Genomic DNA, 26,328 nt, shown 5'->3' on the forward strand with positions numbered 1-26,328 from the left:
CTGTTTTGGCGGCACGAGGGGGACCTACACAATATTAGGCAGGTGGTTTTAATTTTGTGGCTGATCGGTGTATATCGTTATGCAATTTCAAGGGTCACCTGAGGACAATTCAGCCTGATCTCATGAAAATGACCCATTTCAACATTTTTGAAAAATCACATTACATGGTTCCTTACACATATCATGACATTTCCGAGGTGGAACATCCATTGAGTGGTGCTAAAAGTAAAAAATATAAGTTAAATATTCTCCCAAACAGATGAGGTATTTAGGCTTATAGCTTCTGCGGCACTAGCGCCACCAAACTGAATTGCAAAAATAAACTTTGTCAAACAAATAGATAGTCCCGCTCCCAGCTCATGCCATTGGTTGAGTAACGTTGCTGATGCGGGTCTAAGCGGGTCTAAGTGGGTCTCTCAAAACAGAGCAATTTTCAAAGCACCATAGAAAGACCATACTTACTAATAATAGTTGTCTCTGCATATTAAGCTTGGATAGAAGAAAGTATTTTAACACTGGCAAAGTTACATACTTTAATGCTTTAACGCTTTATACAGTTTTAAATGAACAAAACCAACAATCCTACCCTAAACCAAACCGCTAGTGTCCTATAAAGCAAACGTGACATGAAAAACGCAATTGAAGCAAACTCGTCATTTTGTGTCGCTACTATGACACTTTCGACTTGCATGCTCTTAAGTACTCGTACCCCGGTCCTTTGCATTGCAAGTGCAACGGTCTCTCAGTTGAGCTACCGCACAATTTGATCAGACTTGATCTCCTTACAAGTCATGCACTATAATAAAAGTGTTTAGGTGTCATAAGATAGCATTGTGTGAGGATCAGAGTGTTTCTGAACTGATCAACTGATGTTTTAATTGTGATTTGAGTGAAATTGCAAAGAAAAAAAAATCATAGTTGTTGTAGTGCCTCTAGTGTTTATTTCACCAGGTGCCGTAAATACAATGAGCCACATAAAACTATTTATATGAGTACACAGAGAATATGTAATCTAGACCCACAGGAAGGATATTCCATGTTAAAATCACATTCATATTGGACAGAAATATTTTACATTTTCATTTATAACTGCCGTCATTTCATATTTTTCAAGGGCCGCCATGAGAACTGCAGTGTGAAGAGAAACTCGAGTCCAAGACGGTGTCAGTGATTTCCTCTCCGTAAAATCTGGTCCAAAAGTTTCTGTAAAACGACAAAATTAAAACAGTCACATACTGACAATTCTTTGGGCAGGTTTATTACACGCATGCAGTGGACTCCAAGAATAAGAGATGTTTGGACATTTACATTTATGCATTTGGCAGACGCTTTTATCCAAAGCGACTTACAGTGCACTTATTACAGGGACAATCCCTCCGGAGCAACCTGGAGTTAAGTGCCTTGCTCAAGGACCCAATAGTGGTGGCTGTGGGGCTCGAACCAGCAACCTTCTGCTTACCAGTTATGTGCTTTAGCCCACTACGCCACCACCACTCTCGGTTGGAGACAGCGAAGGTAACACTTCACAATTAATTCTATGCTAAACATTATGTTATATATAAATTCAGAGTGAGACAGAAAGAGACATACCATGGGAAAATTCACACTTATTGAGTGGCAATGCATATTATTGTCTGTAACTGTGGGTGTATATGCGTGCATGCATGTGTGTTATCATTGGCAGTGGAGGGGTGTTCAATCTGAGAACAGTGGCTCTATAAACACACACGCACACACACACACACACACACACACACACACACACACACACACACAACACAATGAAGCTCTTTCGAGCACTGCCAACCAGAGCATTCAAACATCACACAATGAACATTTTCCAATGTCTTTTTAGTGTCTGGAAACATTCAGAATTTAAGAACGAGCTCCCTTTCAGTCCCTACAGGATGCAGAAATTGAATTGGAAAGATATTACTGAGTTGCACGAATTTACTGGATTCAAAGAACATTCAACACAGTCACACAACAAGGGAATTATATCAGTCAGACACAAGTTTTTAAGTCAAAAGTAATTACATGATGCATTTTGACTAATTATGCCGATGTTTTCCCCGATAGGTAGACTTTCATCATTCTGAACTGATCTGTCTCTACATTAAAAGCAGGCAAAACATACTTCATCCATCTTTAACGTTTGATTTGTGTAATTTGGCTCCATTATGATTATTAATCATATACATTATCTGGAAAGAATGCATGTTTATGGGTAATTCATACTGACAGATATGATAATAAAAGCATCTACACAAAAATCTGAATTACATAGAATAATTTTTTTACATTCAAATTCTGCGTCCCGCTTTCTACCTCAAAATAGATTCCAGGAATGAATGGGAAGATAAGAGATACCATTGCCAAATGATGTCCAGAACAATGCATAACACATATATTTAATGTTTTATTCACAAATCAAATAGTTGGAATTTAAACATGCACTAATGTTTGATGTTGGTGTTTGTGATTAAACTGTTGAAAGAGTTGATAGGACTAACAATTGACTTCCAGAACACTATCACACATTTATGTGCCAAAAGTTGTCTCTGTAAGTGTTTGTTCTAGTGTCAGACACTGAAATGCTGATCTATAGTGACATCTGGTGGGCATAGATCCTCAGCAACCCTACACATGGATGTTTTCAATTGTCATTTATTGCAGAATCTCATCATTTTTAAGTGAAATTCATTTTAAAGGTGCACTCGGGAATTTTTCCTAATTAAAAAAGTAATACTCACAAATAAATGAATTGTAAAAGCTATAGAGGGTCCCCTCATGGGTGCAGCCATGTTAGAATCGCATGACCAGCCGAATACTACTTGTATAATTTCAATAACCGCTCAGTTATTGGACACTTTCCCTTTCGTGGATTCAATTAATCATGGCTGACTGTGAATAGTGATTTTCTACAATGGCGTATTTAACTAAAAAAACGATTGCGTTTGAATGATGCTGCACCCATGCGCTTAGGTGTCAGTGTCATTTCGAGATGACGTACTGAGAGCACCTTTAAGCATACCAATTCAAGTCTCTTCAATGAGCCACTGAATTACATTTTTCCTTCTCTTCTCTTAAAAGTGTTACCAGAAGTTCCCAGAAAGCACATTAGACTGAAGCATTTAGCAGATGCCCAACCACATCATTTTTGAAGTAAAATGCCATTTTGGTAAATATTGCTGTTTATACAAAGGTTTTCGTTTATCAATTGGCAGTGGCGAATTTAGGCGTGGGTGACAATGGAGCCCAGGGCGGTATCTTGCGGGGGTGGCATTTAGAACAACTTTGGGGGCATGTTGAAGCGGGTTTCGCCCAGGGCGCCAAACAAGCTAGAACCGTTACTGTCATTTGTCACTTGTCACTCCGTCCACACTAACGTTTTCAAGCGTTTTCCAGAAGCTGCTCGTCCACACTTAAAAATATGAAAACGCGTAAATCGTGTCACTGCGCATGCGTAAAATCCCCGCTGCATGTGCGGTCTGAAACGCAATTGTCCTCGTGTTCCGTCGCCGGACACCAATTCCGAGTAAACTTCCCTTCGCCTTTGAAGGAACGCAATGTGAAGGTTGTACAAAGTGACATTTATTTTTTAACAACGCTATCAAAGTGAGTATCAAGTACAACAGTGGCGCTCTAACACGGGCCGCAATCTTGATTGTTTTGGTTGGATAGATCACGTGACATCTCAGTGGGGACGGAAGGCCAAAACGGAGAGAAAAATATGCGTTTTCAAACGAAAATGTGTTAGTGTGGACAAGACCTTTGAGGACAGGGAAGCAAGTTTTGTATTCTCTAACAAAAATGTTTGCGCACACTCACACTCACATTCACACACACACACACACACATACACACACACTCACACACACACACACACACACACATACACTCACACACACACTCACACACACTCACACACACACACACACACATACACTCACACACTTGCACTTCATTTTGTTTCATATCCAATATGTTTCACGTTAATCAGGACCTCATTTTTTTTAATTAACCCCTGGATGTCATCAGGTAGCAGAGAGTCATTATATCCAAACACTAAATGGGAGACTAATATGTCCACAGATAGAGTGTGACACGGCTCACCCCTCTCAGTGTAATAATTACTCATGTCGGTCAAAGGTCATCCTCCCATTAGCGCTCATGACACTGGATTGACCCTGACGGATTTGGGTTTTAGGAACTCTTTCTTCAAGCGCTCAGAAAACTGAGGACCTTTCAAAATAGCATCACAGATTGACAAATAATATGTCGTTTTCAGTGTGATGCGTTAGGGTTAGGATGATGAGAAGAACCTATGTGTGTTTTCTGACAGAAAATGTGAGAAAATCTAATTATGGAAAATCTAAATCACCCACAGCTCTCCTTCAGGGGACAGACTATAATTGGATCCCAAGTAAGAGGTGTTTAGGAATAAAATATATTACCTATATCGATCAGACTGCTTAAGAGGTGGAATTGGTTTAGAGAAGGCGTCCTTTCAAGTCCAATAAAATTAAGGGAACTTTCTTAAGATAACTGAACACCTGGAAAGCGCATATTGGAAAAACGTCACATTCAGGATTAATGCTGGGAATTAATCTAATTTGTTGAGCCGGTTAACGCTGACTCAAAAATTCAATCCGACACACCTAGAGAAAGCACACATGCCCCTGAAGTAATGATTACTAATGGAGTACGCTGTGAGTTTGAGTACGAATTTTTAGTCTTTCCTACTCAGTATCTGCTCTTAGATCAGTATTAAATTCCCATGTCCCTTGACTTTTTTCTCCCCTTTTCTCCCCAATTCCCAATACTCTCTAAGTCCTCATGGTGGCATAGTGACTTGCCTCAATCCGGGTGGTGGGGAACGAACGTCAGTTGCTTCCGCGTCTGAGGCCGTCAATCGTCGCACCTTACCGCGTAGACGTAGTGCATGTGGAGGCTTAAAGCTGTTCACCACGGCATCCACACACAGCTCACCATGTGCCACACCGAGAGTGAGAACCACGCTTTATGGCAACCACAAGGAGGTTACCCCATGTGACTCTACCCTCCCTAGCAACCGGACCAATTTGGTTGCTAAGGAGACCTGGCAGGGGTCACTCAGCACGCCCTCGATTCAAACTCTTGACTCCAGGGGTGGTAGTCAGCATCAATACTCGCTGAGCTACCCAGGCCCCATGTCCCTTGATCTTTTTAATCATGATATCAGAAATACAACATCATAAATACAACAAGTAACACTTTACAATAAAGTTCCATTTGTTAACATTGATTCTAAAAATTTGTAAACATGAAATAGTAATAGTACAACACTTTTAGAGCATGTTAATTTAAACGTATATTAGCACATTGTTTAAATGAATATTTAATTAACTTTGAACTAACATGAATGAACAATAAACAAATAACAGTTTTAATTTACTAACATTAACAAATGCTGTAATTTATATGTATGAAAATATGTGTGACTATTATTATATAGTCACATATAGTCGGCCACGTGCATCTCTCTCTCTTGAACAGGTGCCTCCGGCTCCCCTTTATCTCGCTTTCTCACTGATCAGCCGATTCAGTGCTGGCCGTGCATCATCACAGCCTGGCTACACCCTCGTGCTCATCACACTCCTCCCCCGCCCAATTCAGGCCAGTGTGCCACCGGTCTGACCAACTCCCCTCCCATCTCTGGAGGGGAGACACTGCCCTGCCGGCCATTCTGCGAACCTGGGGGAGAGACGAGGGGAGGCATGGGGAGAGGGAAAGGCAAGCGGAGACACATAGAGAGAGAGAGAGATGGGAGTGAGAGAGAGAGAGAGAGAAGAACTTGCTCGCCAGCTCCCAGACACGCTGTTACACAGTCCTCAACCGCTCCTCCGCCCTCTGGTGGACGCCAACTCGCTCCTCCCCCCGTGGATGGTAGCAAGTCCTCTGGCTCCTGGCGGACGGACCACTCCTCCTCTTCTTTGGCAGACGGTAGCAGTTCCTCTGGCTCTCGGCGGCCGGCAGCGACCTCTCCATCCCCAGGCAGATAGCAGAGGTGAGGACTCCGTGCCAGCGCATCCCTACTCCCTCCCGGGATTTCGGCACCACTGTAACAGGTAAAGGTGGGCAAAAAGAGGAGGCGAGAACCGGCTGAACAGTAAACATATATATAATTATATAACTGAACTTGAAACAACATAAAACATAAGGACACAGACACACATGCAGTGCGGCTGCATGCATCTCTCTCTTGAACTGGCATCTCCAGGTCCCCTTTATCTCGCTCCCCTGCTGATCAGCTGATTCATGCGCCGGCCATGCATCATCACATCCCGGCCACGCCCTCCTCCTTGTCAAGCCGATTTTTCAATATGAGCTCATCTGGTGGACAACAATCCTGAGCAACCCTTCAAATGGATCTTCTCAAAGTTCATTCTTAGCATGGAAAGTAGAATTGCAAAGTTTGATTCATTTTTAGTCAATCAATTCATTCGGATTTACTTCAGTGAATCAGTTAAATAAAAAATGTGTCACTCAAAATATCCCACATCTATTTGTCAGTCATCTGTAGAGCATCCTTTACTCTTAATAACATCAAATACATGTTTCAGGTAAGTGCTCTCAGGCTTCGGACACCTCTCTATTACAATTTTAAACATTTCTCATGAGCAAAAGCTTCCAGTCCTCTTTTCAGGACTGAAAGAGCTATTCAAGAACAGTCCACGATCCATCCCTGAACCACATTTTGGACAACTTGAATGTATCCTTGGTGTTATTGTCTTGCGGGAAGTCCAGTGATCACTGAGCTTCAATTTACACACTGAAGGCATCACATTTTTCATGCCAAGATTTTTGCTGAAGAATCCATGGCGTCAGTCACATAGTCAGGCTAGCTGTTTCCTGCAGCTGCCAAACACCCCCAAAACAGGACTGACCCACCTCCATGCTTGACTGTGGGGATGGTGTCGTTCTTGTCATCACCTTGTCATCTTACTCCAGATGTACTGCTGACCCATGAGTCTAAAACTCATTTTCAGTTTAGTGTCATACGTCCATTAAACCTTCTTCCAGGACTCCACAGGTCTCTCCAAATTCCTTCTTGAATATTCAAGTCAGCATTTCCCTTGGTGAAGTTTTGCTTTCTTCCACACCCCAAGAAGGTTGCTGTTATATGAATGTATGAATGGTGCTACGAACTTTGTCTGTTGGAAATTGAAGTACCTTGGAAATGTACTTTGAGCCATGACCTTTATTGTGTAATTAAATAATCTCCTCTATTAGCTCTTGTGATGGCTTATATTTAATAGCATTTTTGCATAGAAATACATTTTTACTAAGTGCCATTGAAGAGTGATGGCTTAATTTTGTTTTTAACTAGCCTTATTTATTTAAGAAACAGCTACATGCAATAGGAGTTGAATAATTATGACATGGCTGTATTTAAAAAAAAATCCTGCTATTTAGAAATATTAAGTTATATATTCACATTATGACTTTGAATGTGTCACTCAACTGATATAGATGTAATCTTTAAAAATTCTGGGGTCATCAGCAAAGCTTACCTTTGTACCTGGAGCATGTGCGATCAGCTTTCTGAAGATCAGCTTCCTCAGTGGAAAAATAGCCGTTCAAGCGGGGGTATTTCTCCCAATTTCGCGGTAGCCGGTTCGCAAGAGTTCATCACTATAGAAACCGCAATGTCCTCCACTATTTTAAACAGCACCCATTGTGTAATCAATCAGTCTGTTGTGTCTCTGTGATGAGCCTTAATGCTGAAGTTGTTCGTTTAAAGCCGTTTAGAGCTATTTCCTAGCTTTAGTAGTGTAGTAGTAATACAAGGGCTGCTGTATGTAAACAATGAATGACGCGGATCACTTCACATCACCTAACTGGCTCATATTACACATAAAAACTATCTTTTGCCACCACCTGCTGGCTAACATATGTAATGTAAAAAAAAATACATTTAAAAGGAGACACATACAGTAGCACTTAACACATATGCACTACTCTTACACGGTTTAGAGTTTAGAACGGCACAAACTCAAGCGGAGTGATACACACACAGTGAAACGTCCGACCATCAGTGCTCATGGAACGTGTCTCGTCCAATCAGATTCGAGGACCAGAATTAACTATTGTGTATATATATATATATACATACATTTGTACATTTGATATATGTCATTCCGAAGAACGTTCAACATGACATCACACCAGTTTGAATATATATCTCCTTTTTGTGTTTAACAGAAGAGGAAAGTCATATGGGTTTGGAACAACATAAGTGTGAGTAAATGATGACAGAATTACAATAATAGGTTATAATTATAATTATAATAATAAAACTGACTAACTGGAAGACACATGCAAAAACATCAGAAGATGTTAGTTAGTGAAGAGCAAACCCTCGGGAGAATGTGAATTTGTACAATTTATATTATTTATTACATTTTATGTCACAGAAAAATATAAATGTATGTTACAGATATTGTACTCTGGGTTTGATCAAAGACAAGAAAGTTTGTAATTCCTGTTGATTAATTATATTATATAAATGAAAGGTACTTTAAATTAAATTTAAAATTAACAAATATTTCTCATCAAATTCTTCCAAGACCTAATTATTTCAGCAATAATATAAAAATTAATTGTATATATATCTATATTGTTACTGTGTCAACAAGTGTCTCATTTATGTCTATTTTTCTTTCTAAGGAATTTTAGGAGAAACAAACATTTTGATATTTGGTATTATCAAATAATAAACTTTTAAAAAGTGTTTTTTTTTTTTTTTTTGTAAACAAAGCATGACTAAGAGCTCCATTCATTCTCTAGATCTAAGAGAGTAACATCTGCAAAATAAACTTGTACCTTTTTAAAGAGTTCTGCCCGAAGCCTGTTGGTCTGAGATGTCAGTTTCCTTTTCTCCTCTTCCTTTTTCCTTTTCTCTTCCTCTTTCTTTTTTCTCACTTCAGGAAGCTTGTTATAATTCCTGACAATTGAAGCTCAGGGTTAGTTTGCTTTCTTATGACCAGCATGTCACAAAGGCAAAGTTCATAAAACTACATTAGACTGAATAAGTCTATCGGAATAAATGGTCTGCACTTATATAGCGCCTTTTTAACCTTAGCGGTATTCAAAGCACTTTACACTGTGTCTCACACACACATTCACACACCAATGACGGCAGAGCTACCATACAAGGCGCCAGCCTGCCATTGGGAGTAACTTGGGGTTCAGTGTCTTGCCCAAGGACACTTCAGCATGTGGAGTCATGTGGGCCGGGAATCGAACCACTAACCCTGTGATTAGCGGCTAACCTACTCTACCACCTGATCCACAGCCGCCCTTATAATAGTCAGAATTATTAAATAATCAAGAGAATAGAAAAGAAACTCCTGCTCCTATTTTTTTAATTTTAAATCAAAGAAAACAAATACTTTTACTTGTAATGTACTTTTCATATTACCAAAGCACCAATTAAATATATTGATCTTATATATTGTATATGTACTGTATGTTTCTTAATAAAATCTAAGATATATACATTTTGCATATTGAAAATTAGGCACCTTTTCTTAGAGCTATTACTGTAAGATGGTCCTAAATGCAAAACATAATTTCATATTTTTCACATTGATTTGGGGTTAAAATTGACCAGGACATTTTTTGAGAGTCACACGCCCGTGTAACACACACACATCCGCAGCTTTATAGAGTAAATCAAACGTATGGCTGCTCATTTGTGCAGAATCCATCCAGCAGAACATCAGGGAGGTTTAATTCAGAAGCACCGTGAGACCAGATCTAATCACAAGCTTTTATTCAGCAGCAGCAGAACAAACAAGCCATGAGAGGTACAATCAAACCGGCGAAAACCTGCAGCCACACAGAACACGTTCAATAGAGATGGAACTGATACATGAGTGTGTGTGTGTGTGTGTGTGTGTGTGTGTGTGTGTGTGTGTGTGTGTGTGTGTGTGTGTGGAAGGTGTTCAGATAAGGTGTTTTGTCAAAAGCAGGAATGGGCATGTAGTTTTACCTCATTGTCCGCACCTGTAGTCCCTTTCCAATGAAGCCTCTGTTTTTTGATTTCAAAAGGCTATCTGCCAAAAACACATACACACACACACACACACACACACACACACAACACACAAACACACGCACATGCATGTAAAGTTAAAGTTTTCACCCTAAAAGAAAAAAACATGTCATAATTTAGATTTTGAAGAGCATTCAACGTGACACATATATCTCCTATTTTTGTTTAACAGAAGAAGAAAGTCATACGGGTTTGGAACAACATGAGGGTGAGTAAATGATGACAGCATTACAATAATAGGTTATAATTATAATAATAAAACTGACTGACTGATGCTTATCAATGTTGCAGAAAAAGGCTTGACTGTCCATTCTTAGATTCTTTCTGTATGACTTTCTACAAGTATGACACCTTTAGACACGCCACGCCAGGTGTGATGTCATTGACGCCAAACATCAGAGGCTTTTGAGACAGGTGGAAGTGGAAACTGTGTGCCAGTTTGCATTTGCAGAGCAAATAAGTCTACAAATGAAATGTGTCAGGTGGACTACTTTTATGATGATTTTATTTCGTCATTTGTCATTGATTTAGGTCTTAGTAAAGGCAACACTTAATAGCGAGTTCACAGCATCATAGTGAGTGTGTTATGAGACGTTATGAGCAGTTCTGTTCACTTACACTAATGTTATTGAGTGTGTAATTGCCACCAAATTACACGTTTTCTTTAAGTGATGATGATGATAATGTGCTTCAATTCAGTCTCCATAGTTTTCAATCAAATTACAGAGTCATTTAACAATTTCTTGGGCAATAATATCAGATAAATCTGCTTTAAAATGTCGCTCTTCATTCCAGCCCACACAAGAATATTACCAATTCCGTTTATGAGAATATTTGGCCAAAAACAATGCCGTTCACGTCCATCTCCCATTCGTTCCTATTAGAAGTTCTGCAGAACTTGTCAGAGCGAGCAACGGTAGCCAAGAGGGGCGGAGCTTAGTGTAGGGTCAATTCTGTCACCAAACTGTATACTCACCCTCATGTCGTTCCAAACCTGCATGACTTTCTTTCTTCACAGGAATACAAAATGATGAGATGCAGAATGTTAGGGATCGACAGTCTCAGTCACCATTCACTTTCATTGTATGGAAAGAGCAGGGTCCACATTTAAAAAAAGACAGAAAGTCAAACTGGTTTAGAATGACACAAGGGTGACTAAATAATGACTGATATTTCGTTTTTGGATGAACTAACCCTTTTAAAGTAATAGTGCAGTGGGAGCCTTGTTCAAACTGTCTCGTTTTGGGTTCTGAATGACATGAGGATGATTAAATAGTGAAAAAAAAAAAATTGGGGGCTGAACTATTCCTATAAATATTACAAATCCACCTAAACTTACAGCATCCCACATGTTCTCAGGAGCTCCAGTAATGTAGTTTTATTATTCAAACATCCAGGTGTGGGCGCTAAAACACAGCAAGTCCATTTGTCTTAAAAGTAAAGCACTGATTTAACAGGCTCTGACATGTTCTCTAATGTTCACATGTTTTGTTAATAAACAGAGTCTGTCTGAATATTGAGGACATGAAAGAGTTGATCATTTCGTCTTTGTTTGTCTCTGTGTGCATAACTGTCATGATCCTTCAACAGCTGATATCGTGCCATTGATTGTATGCACCGCATACCTTCCTGTTGCTGGATGCAGGCAGGCTCAGGCCTCTGGGGTGAGCTGTGAGGTTTCTGCAGCACCTGCCTCTCCTGCGACCTCCTCTCCAGGGCTCGAACTCTAGCCTGTGAGCGCTGGATGAAATCAGGCCGTCTGTTGGCTAAAGCCTCCTAAACAGATTAGCAGCATATGTGTATCCAGGGTTATATATCTAGGGGGTGCTATGATGGGCAAATGATCCCTAAGACCACCCCATCATGGTGCTAACCCTTACCCTAACTAAATGCACTGGAACGGAAGACACGCGCTTATGGAAGACACATGCAAAAACTTCAGAAGATGTTAGTGGGAGAAAAACTTCGGGAGAAATGGTTGTTTTATGAATGTCATTTAAAGGGATAGTTCACCCAAAAATCTACAAATTCTCTCATCATTTACTCACCATCATGCCATATCAGTTCAGATGTGTACTGTAGGAAGTGAATAGTGATCAGAACTCAGAAGGTCCAAAAAGCACATAAAGGAAACATAGAAGTAATCCATACGACTCCAGTGGTTTTATCCAAGCGATATTATAGGTGTGGGTGGGAAACAGATCAATATTTAAGTCCATTTTACTCTAAATCTCCACTTTCACTTTTACTTCTGAAAGTCACATGTGTTTCCTGTTTAGTTTTACTTTCACATCTGACAGTGAAAGTTTTAAAGTGGAGATTTAGAATAAAAAGGGACTGTTTCTCAACCACTACTGTAACGCTTCGGAAGATATAGATTTAACTACTGGAATCATATGGATTACTTTTATGTTTCCTTTGGAGCTACAAACGTCTGGTCACCATTCACTTGCATTGTCTTTGTTTGTGTTCAGCAGAAGAGAGAAAGTCATACCCATCTGGGATGGTATGAGGATGAGTAAATGATGAGAGGATTTTAATTTTTGGGTGAGCTATCCCTTTTAAGGGACTTAATTAAACCTTAATTAAACATTTTACATTTATGCATTTGGCAGATGCTTTTATCCAAAGCGACTTACAGTGCACTTATTACAGGGAAAATTCCCCCGGAGCAACCTGGAGTTAAGTGCCTTGCTCAAGGTCACAATAGTGGTGGCTGTGGGGATCGAACCAGCAACCTTCTGATTACCAGTTCAGTGCTTTAGCCCACTACGCCACCACTCCATAGTCTCGTATAATGAACATTACTATAACTACATTTTTGCAAACTGAGTTTAACGTGCCACTTTCTACGTTTTGCTGGAGAATCCTGGTGAAATTAAAGCTGAAGGGTGTTAGATTGCTTTCTTCTATACCAGCTTAATATGCAGAGACAACTAGAATTAAGTCATTTAGAGGTTTGATTGCTTGAAAACTCATTGGCGCTATGAAAATTCCTCTGTTTGATTTGAGCCAACATTATGGCGTTATGGGGTGGCTTTGGCTCAGGTGGTAGAGCGTGTCGGCCACTAATTGAAAGGTTGGTGGTTTGATTCACGGCCCACATGACTCCACATGCCGAAGTCTCCTTGGGCAAGACACTGAACCCCAAGTTGCTCCCAATGGCAGGCTAGCGCCTTGCATGGCAGCTCTGCCATAATTGGTGTGTGAAAGTGCATGAGAATGGATGAATTAGATGCAGTGTAAAGTGCTTTGAAAACCACTAAGGTTAAAAACCCCCAACTCACGCCATTGGTTAGCTTATTGTTTGACCAATGGCAGGTGGGGGATGTGGTGAGCAGGGCGAGGCCGAGCAGCATCTGGGCAGAGCGAGGTCGGGAAGATAAGTGGTGAATGAGGTCCACCTGTGTGCCACGCCGGCCTCGTGTTCCAGTGAGGGGCAGCGGGAGTATTTAAGGAGATGAGACAGCAGCAGATGGGAGAGAGGGAGGCGCACAAAGCTGTCTGTGTGCTTGTGTCTGCATGTCAGTGTGATGGATGCTGAAAAACAAACCTTTAGTGTCCTGCTGAAAAGCGGTGTCTTTTTGTGTGCGACTGAAAGGTGCAACATAAATGTCTTTTGTTTTGTCAAGCTGGCCCCAGATTTTTCCTTTCCTTAATTGTTACCACAATAGCACATTAGCATGATTTCTTAAGGATTATGTGCATTAATTTCTTAGTAGACTGGAGCTTAAAATGGGGCTTTGACATCACAGGTAATTATTGAATTTTAAAGTAAATTTATGGCAGTGTTTTTGATCAATTTCAATGTATCCAGGGTTTTTTTTTAAGAACAAAAATTGTTCCAAACTTTTGAATGTTAAAACAAAAAATCCTCTGCGATAAATCAGTATCTTATTGGATGGATTATTCTTAATATAATGGATTATATTATGATCAAAATAACTCACTCTCAGTGAAAGCTGAGCAGGAGAAGTTTCCAGAGTGGCATCTTGAGACTCAAATGGGACAAACTCAGCATGTGTACACCTAGAAGGTGTTTCAGTCTTTTCATCAGGGTCAGGAGAGGGATAGCTGTCTTCCTTGACCCCTCTATCATCTGTTAAAGACAAATATAATCATTTTACACACTGTGGAAAACTACAACTGACCTCTGAGTGTTGCGTTGCCCTAATACAAACTAGTCAAGTCTTAAAGGGATAGTTCACCCAAAAATATAAATTCAGAGATCATGGTTTGTATACCTGCTGTTGTGTTTAATGTAATTTGTCTTTGCTCTGGAGAAGAATTGAGACGCTGTACTCCTTGTCTTTGCTGGGCCTGCAGCTTTATGTTAGCGATAATTGCAGCAGCGTTTAAGGCCAAAATAGCATCTGCGTTGAGATGAGGCGAGTTATCTAAGAACAAAGAGAGTGTATGTCATCCTCAGAGTCTGGTGTTATTTGGATGAAACCGTCAAGAACAGGTTCGGGTCATATTTACCCTAAAATCAATAGAAAGAAATAAGACATTTTGCACACAAAAAAACAAATGGGTGGAGGGAATATGTGACTTATGTTTATGAAATTAACGTAACAGTAGAAGAAATCTTAATGGTCCTAAAAATAGGCGAAATCTTTGTTTTATTTCAAATGTAAATCCTGTTTTTTTTCCTCTCGATTTGGGGTGAAAGGTGACCTGGACGTGTTTTCTTGGTCCCACTGACCTAACCTAATATACTTACATTCAAATACACAATACAATGTATTTATTGTGATTCACAAGATTCACATTTGCTGCTATTAAGGTTGAGGTACTGTATTGGTAGGTGTAAAAGCAGAATTAGGGTTAGGGGTTAGGGTAAGGGTTGGCGTAGTGTTAAGCTTAGGGTTAGGGGTAAGTTTAACAGTGTAACCACAGATTTAATTAAATGCAGGTACTTTAAATGTAATGTGCACAGGGCTCGACATTAACACTTGTCTGCTCGTCCGGGACAAGTAGATTTTTGCAGGGGCAAGTTAAAGAGAATTTGACTTGCCCCACCGGACAAGTAGACTGATTGAAACGTCAATAATTAAAAATAGCCAGCTACATTTCTGATAAGCTAGGCCTTTGTCACTTATTACAAAGTTCATATTATCATTCTACTGTTGAAAATAATCCAGAGTGTGTAATTTTATAATTCGCTAGGGATCTAGTAACAGCTGCGCCCTGTTTGATTGACAGGCGCCGTATGTGTGTGTGTGATGAACATTCGTACGTGTTCCCAAAATGCTTGAGTTAATGCGCTCCTGAATGGTCAAATACATTTCAAAATTCCACCGTCTTGGTGAGGTATTCATGTAAACATAGAGTGATGTCTAAAGTGAACGCAAAAAGCGGAGAAAAAAAGCAGATTTGTATTTAAATGTCGGACTTATACATATAAATGTAAGCTAATCGACCTGCTGCCGTCTAGTGTGTCATTATATTAATCAAACAACCATAACTGGAAAACGAGAAAACACTCACTGCTCTTGACCGAGTAACTTTAGTAGCTTTAATAAGTATTAATTTATTATAATCAGGGCTGGACTGGGAAGAGAAATCGGCCCGGGATTTTACATAGCAACAGGCCCAAAAGTTGTTGAGTGGGGGTTGAGCCCAAGGTTGATGAGCAAGGAGGCGGTGCGCTGTCTTTTTCTGCATATCGCGGTGCCGTTTTGTGGTCCGTTCTACATAACGCTCATTTTAGCTTATCGCGGTCTGCCCATTTGGTTCTGCCGATGGCCAGTCTGCCCCTGATCGGCCCCAAAGTGCGTCGGCCCACTGGGAAAATGCCAGATTACCAGTCCAGCCCTGATTAGTGTGGTGGTGGCATAGTGGGGTAAGCGTATATCTTGTAATCAGAAGGTCACTGGTTTGATCCCCACAGCCACCACCATTGTGTCCTTCAGCAAGGCACTTAACTCCAGGTTGCTCCGGGGGGATTGTCCCTGTAGTAAGTCGCTTTGGATAAAAGCGTCTGCCAAATGCATAAATGTTAAATGTTAAATGTTATTATAATCATACAGTGAAGACCAGTAGTAGTTTTAAGTTGTTTTTCATTCTGAATGTTGACTTGAATGCATGATAGCCTACTGCTGTTAAAAACTTTTAAAGCTCTCATTTAGTTAGCTAAGTAAATGAGTTTGTGTGCATATATTGTGATGTCAGATTTTCCCCCCATGTTTAGCAGCTCTGAATTCCCCACAGAAGCTCAAAACTGGTTTTGAAAGCTTGGTAGAAATAGATTATGCATGCAAAGAGATCCATGGGAAAATGAAAAGATGAGAAAATGAGAGACAGAGGGAGAGAAAGAGACCGAGAAAGAAAGACAGGAGAAAATTTCCAGTTGGAGGACAGTCCACCGTTGACACGTGTACTGTATCTGCTCTGAAAAGCATAAATTAAAACCTCCCCTCTCCTCTTTCACATGATAATGTGCATCTATTATACATCAAAGAACATGCACAGCACTTAGTCTACAGAGTGTTGTAGTGTGTGTGCTGCTGAATACCCAGAGTGGATTTACATGTACCTGGTACATTTATTAGAGTGAGAGGTTTGATTCCAGAAATAGTTTCTTCCCTCTGTTGAAGTGTTCGATCCCATTGAAATACCTCTTTCCCTGGAATCCCTGCATCGTTGTTGGAGGCAGAATGCCTGCGTGCTTCACTGCTACTGGAACTAACAAGGTCAATATTTGTCTTCTGGGAAACAGGAGAGCTCTTGTTGTGTAATTTGGGATGTGTAACTGCAATAGCGTCAAGCTCTGTGTGGTTAAAAAGGCTAGCATCACAGCTAAGAGGCCTTCGAGGCAGCTTATACTTCCCGCTGTTGGTCTCTTCTACTGTACTACTGTCTGTTGGGTTGTTGAGGTAAAGAGATATGCTAGACTTCCACTTGTTTTCTCCTGGCTGTATAGATACCGTAAAAGTTTGATTTGACGGCGAGGGATTAGTCAAGTTTGCTTCATTAGCCAACAGGCTAACTCCTGAGCTACTATCGTATTGTTTTGCATTCATTCCGAGTCCCTCAGTGTAGCTGTGTCTATATTTAGCTTTTTTTGTTTTATCTGACACTTCTCGACTACAGTGTGAAGGATTAGCCAGGAGGACATTCGCTTCATTAGCTAACAGACTAACTCCTGCGTTACAATCGTATTTTATGGCATCTGTTCCACTGAGTCCCTCAATGTAGCTGTGTCTGTGTAGCTTGGTTGTTTTTGATGAACTGGACTGTTCTCGACTAAAAGGATTAGCCAACGGGACATTAGCTTCATAACCTAACAGGCTAACACCAGAATTACAGTCGTACTTTATGCCGTCTATTCCATTAAGTCCTTCAGTACAGCTGTGTCTGTGTAGCTTCACTGTTTCTGTTGAATCAGACTGTTCTCCAGTAAAACATGAGGGATTAGTCATGGCAACTTTAGTTCCATTAGCTAATAGGCTAACCTCAGAGCTACTGCCATATGCGAGGCTGTCTGTTTCGTTGAGTCCCTCAGTGTAGCTTCGCCTATATTTTGCTGTTTTTGTTGTATCTGCTTGTTCTCTACAAAAATGTGATGGATTAGCCATGGCTCCATTAGCTCCATTAGCTAACAGGCTAACTCCAGAATTACTGTTTTTTATGCTGTCTGTTTTTTGGAGTCCCTCAGTGTAGCTGTGTCTATATTTTGCTGCCATTGTTGTATCTGGCTGTTCTCGACTAAAACATGAGGGATTAGCCATGGCGACATTAGCTTCTTTAGCTAACAGACTAACTCCAGAGTTGCTGTCATATGTTCTGTCATCTTTTCCGTAGATTCCCTCAGTGTAGCTGTATCTGTATTTTGGTGTTTTTGATGTATAGGGCTGTCCGTGACTAAAATGCTCTCTTTGCTCTGTCATTTTTACTATGGTTGCTTTTCTTCTCAGTACCACATGGTGGTCATTTTCTTTGCAACCGTGGTCATAGCTAGGGGTCAGGGAGATGGGCCGCCCTGTTGTGCTTGGATCAGAGCTAGTTTTGCTTTTTTTCAGCTGTTCAGTGATTTTGACCACCATGGCTTTTCTTCGTGCCATAACCAGTGAAGAGAAGGCATTTGGAGGATCGGTGGCATCTTTACTCATCATTGTCATGGGGCTCGGAGACCTCTGAGTCAGTCAACTTGTGTCAGGGAGACTAGAAGTGCGTGTGACCCTCCTTGAAGTGAGAGTGATGGATGATATTGAAGAGCTGTATTTAGGAGCACAGCCGTTGTCCCCACTAGAGGGCATGCTAAGAGAAAACGACTCGGGTGCACTACTGCGTCTATTTGTGGGATCTGTCAAAGCTGAGTTGTTGGGTCGAGGTCCAGCATGCTGAGACTGGTCCGTGTCCACCTTTCTGGTCGATTTGGCTGTCGGATTCCAAGACTGTGATCTGTTTCTACCTCCCTCTGAGCTCGCAGATCCTGAAGCCTGAAACAAAGATGAAATCACATGAAACCCCTTGAATGTTGACAAAAGAGGCTCTTTCTGCCTCCTGAATGCACAACAATGCTTTCAAAATCCACTTTGTCATTCTAACCAGATTTAACTGGGGTTGGGTCTGAACTGGTAGGTTTTACTGTTACTATAGCAACTGTATCAGTGTTGGGGAACTTGAGGGCGATTAAGTTTACTTCAGTTAAGTTGGAATTCGAGGCACTTCTTTATTATATCACAAGGATCACTGGAGACTATAAATCTGACACAAATGCTTTGCTTTGAGGAAGCCTGGCTCAGAATGTAAGACTCAAATAAAGATACTTTTTTTGTTGTTTTTGTTTGGTCCAGAAACTCCCATGGTACAATAACGTTTTAAGTCATTGTACCATACCACTCTACAAAGCCACAATGTCGTAGCCATGTCAACATTGAAAAAAATGGCTTCAGCGTTTTTTGATTGTCCAGCCAAATGTGGAAAAATAAAATATTATCATTCGGTTTTCTTTGAATTTGAGCATAGTTGAACCAAACATGTCTAATACAGTATTTTAGACAGATCATAGTCTCAAGTCCCAATGTCAGTCATAACTCAATTTTGACAAAATATCAAAGATACTGTTGTTTTGCCTTAGAAGGGCGGCATTGTAATCCCATGGTTATTTTGACTAATTTCAATACCATTTTTATGTATTTTTTGGATGCAGCATGATAATAACATTGTATTCTTTTAAGTAATTTGCAGTATGATGGTGTAACGGTATTCAGTGGAAAGGAGGAGGCGAGAACCAGCTTGATAATATAAATAATAGTTTAATCCATCCATCCATCCATCTTCAACCGCTTATCCGAAGTCGGGTCGTGTGGGCAGCTGCTCCAGCAGGGGGCCCCAAACTTCCCTATCCCGAGCCACATTAACCAGCTCTGACTGGGGGGCCCCGAGGCGTTCCCAGGCCAGCTTGGAGATGTAATCTCTCCACCTAATCCTGGGTCTTCCCCGAGGCCTCCTCCCAGCTGGACGTGCCTGAAACACCTCCCTAGGGAGGCGCCCCGGGGGCACCCTTACCAGATGCCCAAACCACCTCAACTGACTCCTTTCGACGCAAAGGAGCAGCGACTCTACTCCGAGCTCCTCACGGATGACTGAGCTCCTCACCCTATCTCTAAGGGAGAAGCCCGCCACCCTTCTGAGGAAGCCCATTTCGGCCGCTTGTACTCGCGACCTAGTTCTTTCGGTCATGACCCAGCCTTCATGACCATAGGTGAGGGTAGGAACAAAAATTGACCGGTAGATCGAGAGCTTTGCCTTTCGGCTCAGCTCTCTTTTCGTGACAACGATGCGATAGAGCGAGTGCAATACTGCCCCCGCTGTCCCGATTCTCCGGCTAACCTCCCGCTCCATTGTCCCCTCACTCGTGAACAAGACCCCGAGGTACTTGAACTCCTTCACTTGGAGCAATACCTCCTTCCCTACCTGGAGTATGCACTCTATCGGTTTCCTGCTATAGTAGGAAATAATAGTTTAATGTTAAACTTAAAAGAAGACACAAACACACACATGACGGACATGTCCGTAAATTATCTCTCTCTCCCCCACGATACTCTGCAGTCGGCCTTTAAACCTCAGAGGCTTGATTAGCCTAATACGGGACCAGGTGCGTAGGATCACGACCCGGCCCCGCCCTCTGCCCTGCCACAGATGTCAATACCATGTTGCATGAGTATTGCAATTTATCCCAATATGGATGCTGTTCACAACGTATTTTACCTCCATAATTTGACAAATTTCTGAGTGAAGCAGGATACTCAACATGGGAAAAATGTATGTACTGTATATATTTTGACCATTGGGAATTAATTAGATCATGAAAAAGTGGTCTCCATATGACAGGTTTTTGGAGAGGCTGAAAAATTAGAGGGCTTGGTGACATCAGCCAAAAAATAAAGTCTCTTCAAAGATGACACTAAGATCAACAATGTGCAACAAAGTGCATAGGGTCAAGTTAGATCTTTAATTGCAGGCAAGGGCGCAGATGGCACTAGGGACGGGGGGGACATGACCCCCCCAGATTCATAGTGACCCGATTCGTCCCCCGCCCTCACTATCCCTACGAAAGGCGACAAAAATCGCAACACATTGTCACACCCAACTCGTCACATATGGACGCGTGGCGAGGACCCCTTGGCGTCACTTATTGACGCACTGGGTATACCTTTGGCGTCATTTTTCAACATGCAGGGTAGTCCAATAGAACCGGAGCCTGTAGCGTTGAAATTTGACGTCTTGGGCTGCGAATGGGTCGAGAGTCGAGACTGCAATAAATAAAAATAAAAGGAATAGGCTACAATAAATGATCTATGCCAGGGCTAGTATAATGGTGGCCCCAGATCATCTTTATCTGGCCCTCCAACTGTTTTTTTTATGTTTAAAACCCTCACAATCTGATATCAAAGTGCCCTCTCAGCAAAGGTTTAGCTGTTCATAGGCAACCGCATTCATCGGTGAGTTTAACCGCATTCATCGGTGAGTTTAACAATATAGAAGTCTATCGGACTACCCTGCACGTTGAAAAATGACGCCAAAGCTATACCCAGTGCGTCAATAAGTGACGCCAAGGGGTCCTGGCGAAGCATCCATATGTGATGAGTTGGGTGTGAGAATGTGTTGGTAAAACAGAGGATTACGGCCCGCCGCTGCTTCAGAATCGGGTCGGGACAGACGCAGGCTGACACACAATAATAATCTACACCGGTCGGCGGTCACCATTACTTTGTACCCACATTCTCACTACATGCTGTTGTGTTGTCAATAAACACACGATGCCATCATGCCACCGACGTTTACACTCTCTGTGTGTGTGTGTGTGTGTGTGTGTGCTACGACTCCTGAGTGACGTTGCCGGGGTCCTATGAGGAGGTAGCTGCCTCCTAATCGTGCCTGTAGGAGCGGACCGGTAACCATAGTGATCATATACCATCTATGACTGAGCTGAGTCGGTGATTTTCTGAACTGAGAAAAATCGACTGTAAATGCCACATAAAGGCAATGAAGAGACAAAAAACAATCACCTCGTTTTTTCAAAAACCAAACGATGTAAGTATCCTATGGCTGTTGACTTTCCCAGATGTGGCAGATTAGCTTTGTTAAGGGGAATAGCTAGTCTGACAACAATGGCAAAAAGGCTTTTGCACTTAGCAAACACAGCAAAATGTGGAGACCATAACTATGCATTTAGGTGAGTGGACAGAGGCAAATAATGAATGAACATAAAAAGAATGGTTGGATAAATCAAACAATTTATCGTCAGTCAGGAAATAATATTTTATCTTATCATTTAACCCATTGTACTGTATAAATTGACTGAGGTATGTTCACTGTCGTGTGTAAGCCACTATAAAAATAATTATAATAAGTAAATTTGTGTGGTGCAAGGTTTATGCAAACAACAAATAAAGGCCTACATAAACTTTTGACATCCTCTTATAGCAGGAAATCATGTTTTTTTTTATTGTACAGAGCAACGGAGGATATAGATTCTTAAATTATGGGCTATGAAAAACATTTCTTAATATGTCATACATCATTTGAAAGATATTTCTAATCTATAAATTGCAAAAACTTGTAATTAACACTTAAGTTTAAAATTTTGAGTTATTCTTAGACATTTGAAATAGTAGTTTTAGCCATTAATTCTCAGGAATATGTTGTATTTCACATTGTTGTGAAATTCTATAGCGGTATAGAGGGTTAACTGAAATTATAAGATTTAAAATGTTATCCTCCTGGCCTGCAGGCAATTTCTGATGACAGTGAGGCAGACCCTAGTCAGTCAAGTGAGGATCTGCAGGAGGGCAGCCACAGTAGAAAAAGACAGCATGAGGAAGGAGAGACAGTAGAATTACAGACAGAAGAAGCAGGGACAGAACAACAAGGAGGGACAGGAGGCAACACAGAGGGAGAGGATGTTGACATGATAATGACATATACAAAGCCAAATCAACCTGACCCTAAAGTTTTGCAAAAGCAAGTGATGAAAGACCGGACACTGACATTCCAAAAATCATGGTATGAGAAGTTTTGGTAGGTGATTGGCATACTAGTCAAATAACAGTCTGATCATGCATTGCTAGTGGTGATCAGGTAGGCCTTAGTTTACCTTTGTTCATTGTTGTTTATCCATGATTTCAAATAAGAATCCCCCAATGGCTTTTTAGTGCAAATCATTAGCCCAAATTAGGCAAAGTAACTACTTGAGCACTAGTTAAAGCCCAAATTACGCAAAATAACGAATTGAGTTTAAATCATTTGCTGACAGCTTGGTCCCCCCCAGTTAAAAAATCCTATCTGCGCCACTGATTGCAGGCATATGGTGCTGCTGGTGTAACCAAAGCTGGTACGTCTATGTGGCCCACAAGTCAATGTTAAACTCACCTGGTGGTTAGATGATGTCTTTTCAGGTGTCCTCCAGTATTTCACGGTCTTCACACTTTGTTCTGGTTTTCTATCTGCGAAGAGAGACAAAAGTCCACTTTCAGATGTTTCTCCATGTCAATCTATGTGAGAAGTGCATTTTGCCAACATTTGTGCTAGAGCGAGCTTTATCTCCAGTGATGTTCTGCCTATGATGTGGTTTGGTGTAAATACAGCAGCATGTATTGGCACACCTCTATTATAATAAGTATTCAATTCCTTCTGTTTACTCGGTCAACAGAGGCCTTCATATACTGACTTAACCTGTATTACTGTATGTACAGGTGTGAGAGGGACAGAGAGAGAGAAATACGAATCTGTCAAATGTGAGACAGTCAGCCACCATACCATGCCGGCATGATGGATTGTTCTCTGTCAATGTTGCCATGGAGATCTGGTCATGGCGTTGTCAGACACTAAAGTTGCCAAGTGAACTATTTCTTGCCGTTGTTTTCTAGGCAGGTAATCATGCTTCACACTGGCAGCTCACACTTGACAGGCAGCTATTTACCCAGTATGCTTTGAGCTTGAATGGCAGCTCAGCACAAACTCCTGTCAGGTGTTCATGTGTTTGTTAAGCTCGATACTGCCTTTAAGTCATGTTGGAATCATAATTTTTATGCACAATGTCGTATTTATTCATTTGTTTATGCTCAAACATAGAGAGAAATGTTTTTTAGAACCAGAGAGTCACATTGTTCACCTTTTTGGGGAAAGCAACCTACAAAATGGCCTTATTTTACTGTAGTTGTCTCTGTATATCAAGCTAAGACTAATTGATGTTAATTTTGTTGTCATAGTCAATTCCTGTCTTTGTCGGGAAGTGAAAAAGACAGCAATATGAAATTTCCCAACACATCCATTATATGCTGATCAAAATCACCCCATAATTACGACATCTGAATTCGTGGGTAGGAACTTCCTAGGAGGACCCTTGAATCAAGGCAAAAATATTCCGTTTTTCATGAGCGGCTTGGGAGGAAGAGGCAGGGGATCTGGCAAGACAGTGTGATCCTGAGAAACAGACAGCATGTATCTGTCATTGACCATTAGACACTCTTTGTGTGTTAACAATCATTTTTCTTCATGCTTTGGGAGAAGAACGGCCTTCACACACACATAAACAAACACACGCTGATCAACATGGCACTCTTGCCCTGTCAGAGTACCACCATCTGGAGTGGGTAAGAAAGGGCCAGAGAAAGATTCCAAACATCTATCATCATTTCTGGTATAAACACTCATGGGGGAGTAAGTGCTTGTGTTTTCTGCACCACTGCCCTTCTCCTCCTTTCCCTCCCCTGGTCCTGCCCTTAACTCTGTAATTACAGTGACGCTGTGGAAGCATCATTATAAACCCAACACCTGCTGACAGAACAGAGGGAAAGATCCCAGAAGCAGCAGGGACCCAGAGAAGATGAAAGCACTGAGGGCCAACAGAACCGCCAAAAGAAACCAAATACTACAAACACTCTGCTCTGACTCCGAACACTTTACTCTTACTCCATACTCTGCTCTGATTTGAAAATGTTCTGCTCAGACACCAAATAATCTGCTCTGGTGCTAAAACATTCTGATTATGACTCTAAACACTCTGCTCTGACTCAAAATGCTCTCCTCTGAGTCCAAATGCTCTGCTCTGACTCTAAAACACTTTACTCTGTCTCTAATTGCTCTGCTTTGACTCCAAATGCTCTCCTCTGAGTCCAAATGCTCTGCTCTGACTCTAAAACACTTTACTCTGACTCCAAATGCTCTGCTCTATCTCCAAACATTCTGCTTCTGACTCAAAACACTCCACAAGTTTCCAATTGATCTCCTTGGACTCCAAATGTTGTGCTCTGACTGCAAAAACTTTGCTTCTGTCTCCAAACAATCTGCTTTGACTCCAAACAATGCTTCTGACTCTATAGACCCTTATATGGCTCTAAAACTCACTAAAATGCTCTGCTCTGACTCCAAATGCTCTGTTCTGACTTCAAATGCTCTGCTCTGACTTCAAACGCTCTGCTCTGACTCCAAAAGTTATGCTTGGACTCCAAACACTCTGCTTCCGACTCAAAACACTCTGCTGCTGACTCCTAAAGTTCTGCTTGGATTCCCGTCGTTCTGCTCTGACTCAAGTAATTCTGCTCAGACTACAAAGACTATGTTCTGATTCCAAAATTTACGCTTTGACTCCAATCGTTCTGCTCTGACTCCAAACGCTCTGCTCTGATGCCAAATGCTCTGCTTTGACTCCAAATGCTCTGCTCCGATTCCTAAAACTCTCCTGTTCACTCCAAATGCTCTTCTCTGTCTCTAAACTCTCTGCTTCTCAAATCATTCTGCTCTGACTCCAAAAATCTAACTTGGACTCCAGTCATTCTATTCAGACACAAAAAACTCTGCTCTGACTCCAAAAGTTATGCTTCGACTCCAATCTTTCCCTCAGACTCCAAACACTCTGATTCTGACTCCAAACACTGATTATGACTCCAAAAGATATGCTCGGCCTCCAATCGCTCTGCTCTGACTCCAAAATGTATGCTTGGACTCCAATCGTTCTGCTCTGACTCCAAACCTTCTGCACTGACTCCAGATGCTCTGCTCTGACTCCAAAAGTTATGCTTGAACTCCAGTCATTCTGCTCGGACTCCAAAGACTCTGCTTATGTCCCCAAACACACTGATTCTGACTCAAAACACTCTGCTTCTGGGGAGTCACGTGATGCAATTGATCAAGCTTCATACGAACTTAGGTTAATATTGCTTAAAAGAATAATTGTAGCAGTGAGAACCGTAATAGTTTTGTTTGTTAAATTGTGCTGGGAGTCAAGGAGGTCAAAAATATTTGAAATCGTCGGCCTGTGGGGACATTAAAAAGCACACGGCAGATGCCTTTCAGGATTAAGATGGCAGGGGTCCAGTCAATAGTGACAGCAGCGAGCTTCATGACTTAGGTCAGGATATCTCGAACATTTATACAGCACTAATAAAATGTGAGGAATACGGGTGGCAAGTAATAAAGGCAAGTTGTGCTGGGAGGACCATAACATCATGGCTTTCCCAGACTTTGCTAGTTTAATACAAGTGAAGTGTAAAAATTTGCTGCACCAACAGAAGGTGAGCTTCACACTGCTTTATCCTGCTAAGCTGAGAATTGACACCAAGGTTAGTCGCAAGACATTTACATGCCCATGACAAGCTGTGGCTTTCATTGAATCAATATAGTGAGTGGGTAACTTTGCCTGCACTCGATCAACAATACAGACTACACATCGTGAATTTTGTTGATGCAGCCTGAGATGGTTTGTTGTTCTGTTG

At 41.3% G+C, this 26,328-nt stretch overlaps 1 protein-coding gene across 4 annotated transcripts in view; it reads right to left on the bottom strand.

Moving 5' to 3' along the window:
* Window positions 1–587: 587 nt before the first annotated feature.
* The window catches only part of c40h10orf90 (chromosome 40 C10orf90 homolog), a 46,935-nt gene continuing 21,194 nt past the window's right edge, over window positions 588–26,328 (bottom strand). For 2 of the 4 annotated variants that reach the window (XM_052112976.1, XM_052112975.1), the window contains exons 3-10: window positions 22,985–23,058; window positions 16,641–18,546; window positions 14,347–14,499; window positions 14,053–14,201; window positions 11,728–11,878; window positions 10,040–10,103; window positions 8,869–8,989; window positions 588–1,203 (exon numbers count right to left, since the gene is read on the bottom strand). In XM_052112976.1, coding sequence (XP_051968936.1) covers window positions 1,165–1,203; window positions 8,869–8,989; window positions 10,040–10,103; window positions 11,728–11,878; window positions 14,053–14,201; window positions 14,347–14,499; window positions 16,641–18,225 — 2,262 coding nt within the window. In that variant the 5' untranslated portion in view covers window positions 18,226–18,546; window positions 22,985–23,058 and the 3' untranslated portion in view covers window positions 588–1,164. Of the gene's footprint in view, window positions 1,204–5,622; window positions 6,102–8,868; window positions 8,990–10,039; window positions 10,104–11,727; window positions 11,879–14,052; window positions 14,202–14,346; window positions 14,500–16,640; window positions 18,547–22,984; window positions 23,059–26,328 lie in introns of those variants that run through there. The other 2 variants (XM_052112977.1, XR_007969241.1) reach the window with 2 other exon arrangements.

This window comes from Xyrauchen texanus, chromosome 40 (genome assembly GCF_025860055.1).
Source record: "Xyrauchen texanus isolate HMW12.3.18 chromosome 40, RBS_HiC_50CHRs, whole genome shotgun sequence".
In the NCBI taxonomy this organism is placed as follows: domain Eukaryota; kingdom Metazoa; phylum Chordata; class Actinopteri; order Cypriniformes; family Catostomidae; genus Xyrauchen; species Xyrauchen texanus.